Source organism: Mobula birostris, chromosome 9 (assembly GCF_030028105.1).
Source record: "Mobula birostris isolate sMobBir1 chromosome 9, sMobBir1.hap1, whole genome shotgun sequence".
Classification (NCBI taxonomy): domain Eukaryota; kingdom Metazoa; phylum Chordata; class Chondrichthyes; order Myliobatiformes; family Myliobatidae; genus Mobula; species Mobula birostris.
The window spans coordinates 8288286-8300729 of NC_092378.1; the positions used below are offsets into that span (position 1 = coordinate 8288286).

Sequence of the window (12444 nt, forward strand, 5' to 3'; positions counted from 1 at the left end):
GGAGCGGAAGGACTAACAGCTAGCAGGTAATAGGTGCGTGGAAAGGGGATGAGTGAGAGAGTGGAGAATGAAGTAAGAAGCTGGGAGGTGGTACGTGGAAGAGGTAGGGGCTGAAGAAGGAATCTAATAGGAGAGGATAGTGGGACCATGAAAAAAAACTGAAGAAGGAGGGAAATCAGAGGGAGGTGATGGGCAGGTAGGGAGAAGGGGGTGGGAGGGTAACCAGAATGGGGAATGGAAGAAGAGAGGTAGAGGGAGGAGAAATTGATGTTTGTACCACCAGGTTTGGGTCTACCCAAACGGAACATGAGGTGTTGCTCCTTCAACTTGGGTTTGGCCTCATCGTGGCCAAGAACAGACCTGACAGAGTTGAAGTGGGTGGCCACTGTGATATCTTGTCCTTTGCAGTGGACAGAGGGAAGGTGCTCAACAAAGCAATTCCCCAGTCTGTGTTGTGTCACTTAGGCTGCAATGAGGCCCAGAACAAGCCTGGGACATAATACTTAATCTTCTGTCTGTGCATATTGCAGCCCTTCTGACTCAGTATTGGATTCTCTAGCTAAAGGTACCTCTCTCTTCCTGTATGGATCAGAGCTGGTTGCTTCAATCTGTCATCATTTTGCCTCAATTTCACTAACTCCATCAGTGAAGCTGGGGTATTGTGTTCAAGACCAGTGAGGTAATGACCCAACTCTTTAAAACCCTGGTTAGACCACACTCAGAGCTTTGTGTTTGGTTCTGGTTGCTTTGTTCAGAAGCTGCAGAAGATCGTGAACACGGCGCAGCACGTCACACAAACAAATCTTCCGTCTGTGGACTCGCTTTACACCGCACGCTGTCAGAGCAGTGCTGCCAGGATAATCAAGGACACGACGCATCCAGTCAAAACACTTTTTGTCCCTCTTCCCTCCGGGAGAAGGCTCAGGAGCTTGAAGACTCATACAACCAGATTTGGGAACAGCTTCTTTCCAACGGTGATAAGACTGCTGAACAAATTCTGACCCGGATCTGGGCCATACCCTCCAAGTATCCGGACCTGCCACTTGGGTTTTTTTTGCATGACCTTACTTTCCATTTTTCTATTTTCTGTTTATGGTTTATAATTTAAATTTTTAATATTTACTAATTTTAACTATTTTTAATATTTAATATTTGTAATCCAGGGAGTGTGAAGCGCAGAATCAAATATTTCTGTGATAATTTTACGTTCTAGTACCAATTGTTCGGCAGCAATAAAGTGTAAAGTTTAAAAGTATTATAGGAAGGATGTGGATGCCTTAGAGAAGGTGCAGAGTAGATTTAGCAGGATGCTTCCTGGATTAGAGTGTATGTCTTAGAGAAAAGGTTGAGTGAGCTAGACTTTTTTCTTTGGAGAGGAGGATAAGAGGTGACTTGATAGACGTGTACAAGATGATAAGAGGGATATACTACTGAGCGGATAGATAGAGACTCTTTCCTCAAGGAAGAAATGGCTGATATGAGGAGGGGATAATTTAAGGCAATTGGAGTATCGAAGGGATGTCAGAGGTATGTTTTTTTACACAGTGTGTGGGGAGTGGATGAAATGCCATGCCAGAGGTAATGATAGAGGCAGAAAATTGGCAGCATTTAAGAAACTCTTAAATGTTACACATAGGTGATAGAATAGGGAGGGCTATGTAGGAGGGAACAATTAGGCTGATCAGAGAGTCAGTTAAAAGACTGGCATAACATCATGGGTGGAGGGGCCTGTAGTGTTCTGTGATGTTCTATGCTCTAGTCTGGCTTGCTGGCCATGTCCCACACTCGCTAGTTTTGCAATGCCTAATCTGATTCTAAGGGTAACATCAATTCCTTTGGTTTCACCCTATTAGAGATATTCCTTTTGCTTGAACCATCCCTCCCCCATTTTCTCTGCTACTGAAAACTAACTTGTTTTCATTCTACCCATCACTAAGGGTCTATGACCTGACACATTAATGGCTTTTCTTTCTAGAGATCCTGCCTGACCTCAACATTTCCAGCAATTTTTATGCTTGAAAGGTAATTGTCTGGAAAAAGTCCACTTACTTTGCATCTATGAGTTTCAACTTTACATCCTGAAAAGTACTGCTATTCAACACTGGGGAGAATGAATGGAAAAACTGATAAATAAAGCCAAGGGCAATAAAACCTTCTGGCAGCTATTCGTGACTTATAGGAGTACTGAAGTTCATTTGGGAGACTTGGGTGTGATTATATTTTCATAAGTGAAATTGTTTTGCAGAATGTGACATATTGGAACTCATGGGCCAAAACAGTTTCATAACTGCTTTCTGGAGAATACTGCTATTCTTCTCTGCACTGGGGTGAACAAACGTCTTTGGCAGCCCCTTGGAATTGAGGATTCCTTGCTTCCACTCCAGTTGTGTCTCCCTATTCTATCATCTAGTCATAGTCATAGTTGTAGTCATACTTCATTGATCCCAGGGGGGAAACTGGTTTTCGTTACAGTTGCACCATAAATAATAAATAGTAATAGAACCATAAATAGTTAAATAGTAATATGTAAATTATGCCAGTAAATTATGAAATAAGTCCAGGACCAGCCTATCGGCACAGGGTGTCTGACCCTCCAAGGGAGGAGTTGTAAAGTTTGATGGCCACAGGCAGGAATGACTTCCTATGACACTCTGTGTTGCATCTTGGAGGAATGTGTCTATGTGTCTTATCTAAGAATTTTTCTAATGCTCCTAAAGTATCTGCCTCTACCATTACTCCTGGCACAGAATTCCATACACTCACTATTCTCTGTACAAAAACTTCTCTCCAATCACCTTAAAATTATACCCTCCCCATACTTGCCTTTTCTGCCTTTTGGGGGAAAAAAACTCCCTGCTTATCCACTGGATATGTTCCTCTTTTAATCTTGTGCCATGAGGCCAAAGTGTGAACTGTGGATTGTCTACTCAGGGATGACGAGATGACTGACAGGGCAGGTGGATGGTAGTTTGGGAGGTGCTGTGTTCCTTCTACCACTTGTGTGTGTGTGTTCCTGAAACGGGGCCTCCTAGTACCATCCCAAAAGCTCCATTGCCACTTTGAACGGTAATGACCAGAGATTCTCAGGAATCAGTGGGGGATGTTGAATTATTGGAGGAAGCGTTGAACACAGCTTTGAAACTTCATCTCTTCTGTCGGTCTTCTCCCAGGGCAGTGCAAGGAACAGAGCAGTTTGTTTGGGAGTCTGGTGTCAGGCACGCAAGTGACTAATCAGAGTCAGGGCGCCCAGCTTGCAGAACACCTCAGGTCAGTGAACCCGTTCCTGCCCAATCTTACTCTGACCTGTCTACCACCGGCCTCATACACTGTTCCAATGAAGTCAGCACACGTTAATTCTCTGACCCAGCACAGTACAGCCTTACAGATTCAGCCTTAAATCCAACAATTTCTTTAAAAGGTAAAGAAAAGGATTAGCTTTATTTACCACGTGTACATCGAAACATACAGCGAAATACGAAGTTTGCGTCAAATCAAATCAGCGAGGATCATGCTGGGCAGCTCGCAAATGTCGCCAACATAGCATGCCCGCAACTCACTAACCCTAACCCATACGTCTTTGGAATATGGGAGGAAACCAGAGTAACTGGAGGAAGTCCAGAGAGTCGCAGGGAAAACGGCGGGGATTGAATCCCGATCTGTTGACGCTAATGGCTATTCCCTACCCCCACTCCCAACCCCCGCCTTGTGCCATTGCTGACGGTTCCAGTTGAGGTCAAAGTTAAGTTTATTGTTCTCCGCACAGTTGCTGGCCGGCTGAACATTTGCAGCATTTTTGTGTTGCAAATTTAAAGCACCCGTGATATTTTGATTTTATAGTTTGCTTCCTTACAGATTGATGGATTCAGGATTGCCAAAATTTATCCAGCTATTTTTTTCGGGTAATGTGGCTACTTGGCTAAGGAATGTGAGTGACAGTGAATAGACTACAGGGTGTGTTTGTGTGGGGGAAGGGGGCGAGGGTTGATTGAATTGCTCTGAGAGCCTGCATAGACTCGATGGGCTGTGTGCTCCCCTCGACGTCCTGCCCCTCGCGATGGGGTTGTGTGAGAAAGACGAAAATGCGGGCGGGGGAGGGGAAAGTGTTTCTTATCCGTGGCTTCTTTTGCCAACTGCATCTTAAAACTTCAAGCCAACGCAATAACTTCAGCAAGGGGTGTGGGGTGTGGGGGGTGCATGTTGTATATGAAATAGCGTTCGCCTGCCCAGTGCTCTGAAATTTTAACTGGGTTATGGTTGGGGTGTTACCGGGGTCCCCTGTAGGAATTAAAATCACGGTTAATTTTATGAAATAATGATGATAATCTATTAAGTATTTCATTACAGTTTAGGTTGAAAGCAATCCCCCTTGAAACGATAAATGTTGCAATTTAAAGAGATGCCATAAACGTGTCGCCTTTAACGGTATCGGGCAAGGTTGCATTTCTAACAGTTGCTGTTAGTGGGTCCCACCAGGTGATTTTTAGATTTCAAGTCCCGTGAAAACAGAAGGGTTCTTTGACGATCTGAAAAGGCAACTCACAAAGGAGAGGGCATTGTACAAAAAAACAACAAACTGCACAAAGCTACAGGACCTTCCCATTATCTCAGTCCCAGGAACACATTCCACTGAAGTTCGGCACCTTCCCTCCTGCCTGCTCGCTCTCAGCCTATTGCTCACTCAGTGTCCTTCCGTAGTAGGAATGTAAATTATGTCATCTCCGGTACGTGAAACAAATTACACACCTTTTTTTTAAAAAAAAAGGAGAAATAATGACTAATCCTGGAAACATTACTCCAGGTGCGAGGTCTTTGTCTACCAAGAACCTTATAATTAACAGAGCAGATCGCTGAATGCTCAGGGCATCAGTCATCCAATAGAGAAACGTTACCTCTTCCACTTCATAACTGGAGAGCTGCGGACAATGTCTTGGAGCCAGCAGGGATCTGCAAGCTGCATTGTATCGTATCCAGCACCTGGATGTTATCACATTCCCACGAACGGAGTTATAAAGAAAATGTAAACTTCCATCTACATTCAGGACATTATTTTCGGGGCTACATTGTTGCAGTTATGCGTCTAGTTGACAGAGAAATACTTGATTGTGCGATGTCACAACCATTTCCCTTCTCCTTTGTTCAGTTAGAAAATGATCGAAAGTAAAATTGTAAATCGCTATTGATACAAATTGATTAAACAACACATCTAATATATTCGACCCAAAGCAGATTCGATATTTTCTAAACGCCAATAATTCCCGCGGATTGTCGCACATGTGACAATCCGGATTAAATTGTGTGAATTAGGTGATGCAATTTCAATTTAAGAAATCTTTTGTAGAACGTGTATTTAGTTAGCTGGGCACACAAAATGCTGGGGGAACTCAGTAGATCAGGGAACATCTATGGAAACTAATAAACTCGACGTTTCGGACCGAAACACTTTTTCAGGACTAGCTAGTTCGTTTTAATTTCGTTAGTTTTCGCTTTCTTTCTATACTGTATACTGTTCATGCTTAAATATTTTTGTGATAGAGCAAAATGGACTGGGCTCCTGTGGTTTGTTTTAATATGGAATCAATGGATTTTTGTTTCGTTCTGTTGGACGGTTTGTTGGTCTGGTGTGTGTACATAGACACGTTGCAAGCTCACGTGTAAAGAAATAATGTTAATAACATTAATCAAATCTGTTGTCATAATCTCTTAACATTATTCCAATATAGTTTTAAATGGGAAATTGTTAAAGCGAAGAACAAAAGCCCTTTTACGTAACAATGTGGTGATTAATTTCACACATTGAGGTAGAAACTATTTTCCATGTGTTAATTTGGCTTCTCTTTTTGCGTAGTTTCTAATGATCTTTCCTTACCGGCCTGCTTCTCATAGCTTGCCAGTCGCAATGCCTGAGTCTCAAGATTTATATATTCTGGCATATCTACCAGTTTCTTGAGATTTAGAAGTGGCACGAATAACAACTTTCCAAAGTAGAGGGAACCTTGGTAGCTAAGTGCCTTTTAACACCGTTTGGCTTCATCCCAAGTACGGATAAATCTTCATTCTATTTACCAAAAAACTCTAAAATTTTAAACTTTATTCACTTAGTTATAGAGATGCAGAGCAAAATATGTCCTGCCAGCCCTTCGAGCCATGCCTCCCAGCAATCTCCGATTTAACTAATCTCCAATCTCCTAATCACCGGACGCTTTACAATGACCAATTAACCCCTGCTAAGTCTTTGGACTGTGGCAGGAAATCGGAGTACCCGGAGAAACCTCACGCAGTCCACCGGCTCCACCGATACAGACTCCACACAGATGATGCCAGGGTTGAACTACGAACTCCGGCGCCCCGAGCTGTAATAGTGTCGCACTAACCGCTATGCTACCAGACAAAACCTCTAAACATTTAAACCTTAACTTCACATATCAAAGTACGAGTTTTGGCAAGATATCAACGAATACATAATTAACAGCACACAAAAATGCCGGAGGATCTCAGTAGGTCAGGCAGCTTCTATGGAAGCTGTCGACGTTTCGGGCCGAGGCCCTTCATCAGGACTGGGAACAATGAAATGCTTAATACAGGAAGGAAACGTACAGGGGGCTCTGGGGCATGTCTGGGTGTGGATGTCTCTGGTGGCTCTAACGGCGAGGCCGAAGGTGTGATGAGCCAAAACGCTATACTGTATTTAGTGCCCCGCATTATTTGGTTGTTATATACTTACAGACGACTCTCTCCACTGAACCTTCTCAAGACAAAGTCAAAGTGAGATTTATTATCGAAGTACGTACACTCTATGTTATCTTGAGATTCATCTTCTTGCAGGCGTCCACAGAAAGTGAAACATCTAAACAAAGACGGACAAATAACAAATAGGTTAATACTTTAAAAACTCGATTAAATCGTATTTAGAATGAATATATCTAAAATGATTTTTTTTTATTAATACCTTCTTGCCGCGGAAGCCTAATTAATCTCCGTAAAGTCCTGACGAAGGGTTCCGGCCCGAAACGTCGACCCATCGTTTCCACGGATACTGCCCGACCTACTGAGTTCCTCCAGCGTGTTGTGAGCGCTGCTTTGACCTCAGCATCTGCAGATTATTTTTTGTCATTAATCTCCGTAGATTATTGGAAATTAAATAAACTTTTCTCTCTCTCTCTCTCTTAGAAGTTTGACGCGGTTAGGTTCTTGCCCGAGATTTTAAACAGACCTTCCAATTTGGAGTGGAACAGCTCCTTTTGTACATATCCAAGAAAAGAATTACTATGACTTCCAGAATTTTAAATACTCTGCACTCACATATTAAATAAAAAGCTATGCAAACACCGTCACCGCCGTTTACATTTCGATTGCTGGATTTTCCTTCCTTCCCGCTCTGATAAGGAAATGTCAGAGCAGTATCACAATGCGAGTTTCATCTGCAGGCGGCTTTGAGTGGAAACGCGCAGTCAGAGATATTCACTGAGGAGAATGGACACTGGATCACCTCGGTCCTGGGACCTTGTAGGTCATGTGATGGGATTGTACCGCACGGGGCCGAATATGCATTGAGGCGGCTGTTAATGTAATGTATCCAACATGCACAACGTATTGGGTTAGGTACAACATGTATTTGGAAGGATATGCATTAAGACAGTTATGCACTGTGGTTATATCACTGTGATGGATGTGCATTGGTGACTGTGCGCTCGGATTGATATTCACGGTAAGAAATCGGCCCCGCGACATTTATACTCAGCAATGGATAGGTTGTGTGCCTGGAGCGATGTATCTTGATCATCTGATTTTATGTAAATTTCGATAAGATTATTATTTATTATTGTCATCATCATCATTATTATGATGTCGCATGACGTGGACGATAATGGTCTATTATAAATTATAGATTTGGTTAAAATGTTACTTATTTTAACAGAGTCGCCTCTACATCCTGAGGAGACTGAAGTTCTTTGGAGTATGCAGGCCCCTCCTTCACATGTTCTGTTATCGCCAGTACAATCTTCTATGCGGCGGTGTGCTGGAGCAATGACATCAACACGGGTGATGCCAACAGGCTCAAAAAACTGATTAGAAAGACTGACTCTGTTATAGGAGTCAAACTGGACACACTGGAGGTTGTGATGCAACAAAAGACCCTGCGGAAAATCCTGGCAATTCTGGACAATATTTCGCACCCCCTGCATGCCACTTTGGCTGAACAGAAGAGCACTTTTAGTAATAGATTAAGACAGTTGCGCTGCTCCAAAAAGCGTTATGAGAGGCAACTCTTACCCTCGGCCATTAGGCTCGATAATGAGTCAACCTACAGAATAGATGACCCCCTCGCCCACCCTCCTGTTAGACTGTTTGAGATAACTTATTTTTTTATTCTTTCTTACTTCTCTTCTAATATTTGTATATTTGTCCACTTACAATTTTATAATTTCCAATGTGACACTATAATTTCTTTAGGGATCAATAAATTATATATCTTTCTGTCCGCCTTAAGTTATAGAATCGAAACAGTGAGATTATTGAATGCTTATCAATGATTTAGTTGCTTTTTAAGATACTGTATTACTAAAGGATGAAATCCTGAATGTGCAATCAGGCAAGAGTTTATCGCAGAAAGATGAGACTAGAGACTGGAATCTGAAACAACAGACAAGGAGGTGCTGAAGGAAATGAGCGGGTCGAGCAGCACCTGTGGGGGGAAATGGACAGTTATGTGAAGGATCTTGGCGCAAAAGGTTGATGTTGCCGCGCCCGCCGAGTTCCTCCAGCATCTCCTCCGTTGCTCTATGCTAACAAGACTAATTTCGAGATATTTTTTTCCATCTATCTGGAGTTGATGCGTCTTTTGAGATGCCACTATTTCATGAGCACACGCTGTGGTAAATCAACATTTTCCTGATGATTTTCTGGGACTTCCTGAAGTGCTTATGACGTATATCTAATCCCAGCCGAGCGTCGGTCTTGATTCTGTGAGATTCGCTCTTCGCCACCCCCACCCAGTCTTCCACGGCAAACTTCGTCTCGCCTTCTTGAGATTGCTGTCTTTCGTCGGAAGTGCCCGATTGTGCTTTTTTCTTCTCCATCCATGACAGCTTCCTTTCCATCCATTCGCTCCATTTCACCTTCATGTACGCCACTCCCATCGCCGCATTCATCCCACATCCCAAAGTCGCCAGGCTTCCATCCGGCTCCACGCTCTTTCACCACTTCAACGAGAATCCCAGTTTTTTTTAACGGAGAGCCTGCTCTAATAATATCTAAAAATCTAGTATACTAGGAGCAATTTGTAGCAATGTGTGATGGTTATCCGTCGTGCCCAACGTGACAAAAAACCTGTGTGGGAGAGTTTTTAAGCAGTTCCACTCTCTCGACCTCAGAAGTCCATTCCCAGTGATACAAACAAGCGTCACAAGGGCTCTTCCTTGGTTGCTGTGGATGACCATGACGCTTTCTGTGCCTTATCATGCCCTTGGCTCTCCGCCGAGCGTCGCAGTACTGTATTCCCGGCCGTCGGACTTCACTGTTGGTCTCATCCGCCCAGATCGCCGGAGGTGACAATATGTATAATCCAGATATTAACAAAAATGTTGTATTTTACTTTCAAGACGCGACATTTCATCTCAAATATATTTAACATTTAGCATACAAAATACATTTAATTTTAAGAAGCACAGAAATCATTGACCGTATAAGTTTGACGTATTGGAGTTGTACTGCATATTTGCAATATAAGACCATTAGCTTTACTTTTAATTAATTTTATTATATTGCATGTGACATTCGAGGATACCAAGTCCAAACGATTCGGGATCCTGTTGATGCTTATAAAAGTTCGGGAAGCACCCCTGCCCATTTTCAAGCAGATCTTCAAATGCCCCCCGCCCCCGAGTAAACTGGGTTTCATTCGTGAACGGAACAGCCGACCCCAGTTCAAATGCGAGTGAGTTTCGTTCGCACTGTTATAGGAATAGTAACGGCGGAACGTTCGGAGCTTACGGTAAGGTGACAAAGGCAGGTCGGTTTGTTTCCGAAAGGGCGTAGTGGGGAGACGTTGATCAGAATCAGAATCGCTTAATTATTGCTAGTATGTAAAACATACCAAAATTGATTGTGGTTCGGGGCCAAGCGTAAAACACCAGACTAAACCATAACGGACAGCACAATAGTAACCAACAATTTATAAGACAATTGTGCAAACAGCCCTGAGCAATCTGCAATTAACAGAACGGCCACATGCACAGACTTCAATAATCAGACTTAAATAAATGTGAACGTGTGAACAGACTCAATAATTATCAGCAGAACACGGAGAGCAGGGACAGGAGCCGTTTAACGGATGCCGTGCTGGGACAGTCGGGATATTATACCCGAGTGAGCTCTGTTGAGAAGTTGGCTAGCTAAAGGAAATGGGAGATACTGTAGTTTCGGAGATGGCATGTCGTCCTACTCATTTTTTTGCTGCGTGCTGCGTGATTTATGTATTTGCTGCTTTGTCCAGGCATGATTACTAAGACTACAGATATTGCTTTAATGCCTGCGCTTTGGGATGGGACGTGTCTGCATTTTCACTGTGCTTTAAGACGAAAAGTGAAAAGTTTTGCGGTGACCTTTGCCTGCTCCCCGAAAACGACTTTGCATTCCAACCACTCTTTGCCTCCATCCCCTTCAAAACAATTGTTTATCCCACTATGTCTTAGAGACAACTCCGGTGCCATTTCCTATTCCTTTTTTAACATTCATTCCCTCTCCCTCAGCCGCTTAACGCAAGTGAAGGTTGATACTATTAGGAGCATTTGAGAGTTTCGAATGCACGGACTATACTTGTATGCATCGATAGTATCAAATTTTAAAAATAAAGTTCAAAGTAAATTTTATTATCACCGTACGTATATGTCACAATATGGAACCCTGAGTTTCCTTTTCTTGTGGGTACAGTCAACAAATCTATAGTTATAACTATAACAAAATCAGTGAAAGACCGCCCAACTAGGACGTTCAACCAGAGCGCAAAAGACAACAAACTGTGCAAATAAATGCAAAAAAAAAGCAAAAAAGAAGAAACAATAATATAAATACATGCACCAATAAATATCGAGAACAGGAGATGAAGACTCCTTGAAAGTGAGTCCACAGGTTGTGGGAGCAGTTCAGCGATGGGACAAGTGAAGTTGAGTGAAGTTATCCCCTCTGGTTAAAGAGCCTGATGGTTGAGGGGTTGTAACTGTTACTAAGGCGCCTATACCTTATTCCTGTTGGCAGCAGTGAGAAGAGAGCATGTCCTGGGTGCTCAGGAATCGTTCAAGTTTTCCTAAGGAGGTTTATATTTTTTGAAAGGCATCCAGCGAGCTTAGGTTTGCATTAACATATTACTATTTAATTATTTATAGTGCAACTGTATCGAAAACCAATTTCCCTCGGGATCAATAAAGTATGGCTATGACTATGACTATTAACAATCGAGTAACTCTTTTGAGTTAGCAGGGTGATTGACAACCTGCTACTGTATTGGTGTGGTTGACAGCTACCCCGGGGTCGGTGGGTGACACTGGGGTCCACTCACGCGTGTGCGCTGCTGCCCTTTGCCCAGGAGAACGTGGGTTGGGAAGTGGGACAGGGAAGGGCTGGGGACAGAGGTCTGGAGAAGAGCGCTCGCCTCCGTGTGACGTCAGAGATGGGCGAGGCGATTATTTAAAGGGGCCACGCTACAACTGCCCTGGAACTTGAGGCTGGCGCCGGCGCGGCATGTGGCTGCGTGGCCGGAGTCAGAGCCCCTTCGCCGACTGCCCTTAGAGACATGAGGCGGCCGCGATTGCTTCAGCTGTCCCTGCGCCTGCTGCTGGCTTTGCCGCTCTGCTTCCCCTCCTCCCAGCCAAGGAAAGGCGGCTGCCCGTCTCCCTGCCGGTGCGAAGAAGACGGCGTTCTCGTACGAGTCGACTGCTCGGATAGAGGGCTGACCACGATCCCTGCCAACCTCAGCAATTTTACCAGCTATCTGTAAGTGTATTTGATACGCAACGCCGGCTGAGTCCGGGTTTGCAATGTAATTATGGCAGGCATTTAATGAATGAAGTATTAACTCAATGGCCCCTCTCCCGAAAATAGTACTTCACAGGTAACTCTTTGCAATAAAAGTAACTTGGACTCCTTCAGCTGCATGAATTTATTTACAGCCACCGCATTGAAATCAGCAGCATTCGGGGTCAAAGCAGCTCGCGGGACGAAAAACCGTGACACCTGTAAGCAAGTGTGGGGTGCGGGAGAAGCGATTGGGGCAAGATCCCTGGTTTGCCGATGTTGGGCCCATTCAGAAGCTGTCGATGAGCCGCGCGAGCAACCAGACGGGGAAGAAGTGCAAACTTTGCTCCAGTCTGCAGTTCGCCTCCCGCTACGGCCATTAGTTCCGCGCGTCCAAAACGGCGAGTTGGTAACCATTGAGCGACGAATGCACGT

The 12444-nt window shown here is 43.8% G+C and overlaps 1 protein-coding gene across 1 annotated transcript in view; it reads left to right on the forward strand.

The window, feature by feature from the left end:
- Positions 1-11728: 11728 nt before the first annotated feature.
- Positions 11729-12444, forward strand: part of LOC140202523 (leucine-rich repeat-containing G-protein coupled receptor 5-like) — a 174122-nt gene continuing 173406 nt past the window's right edge. Inside the window, exon 1 of the mRNA XM_072267469.1 lies at positions 11729-11988. Coding sequence (XP_072123570.1) covers positions 11789-11988 — 200 coding nt within the window. The 5' untranslated portion in view covers positions 11729-11788. The remainder of the gene's footprint in view (positions 11989-12444) is intronic.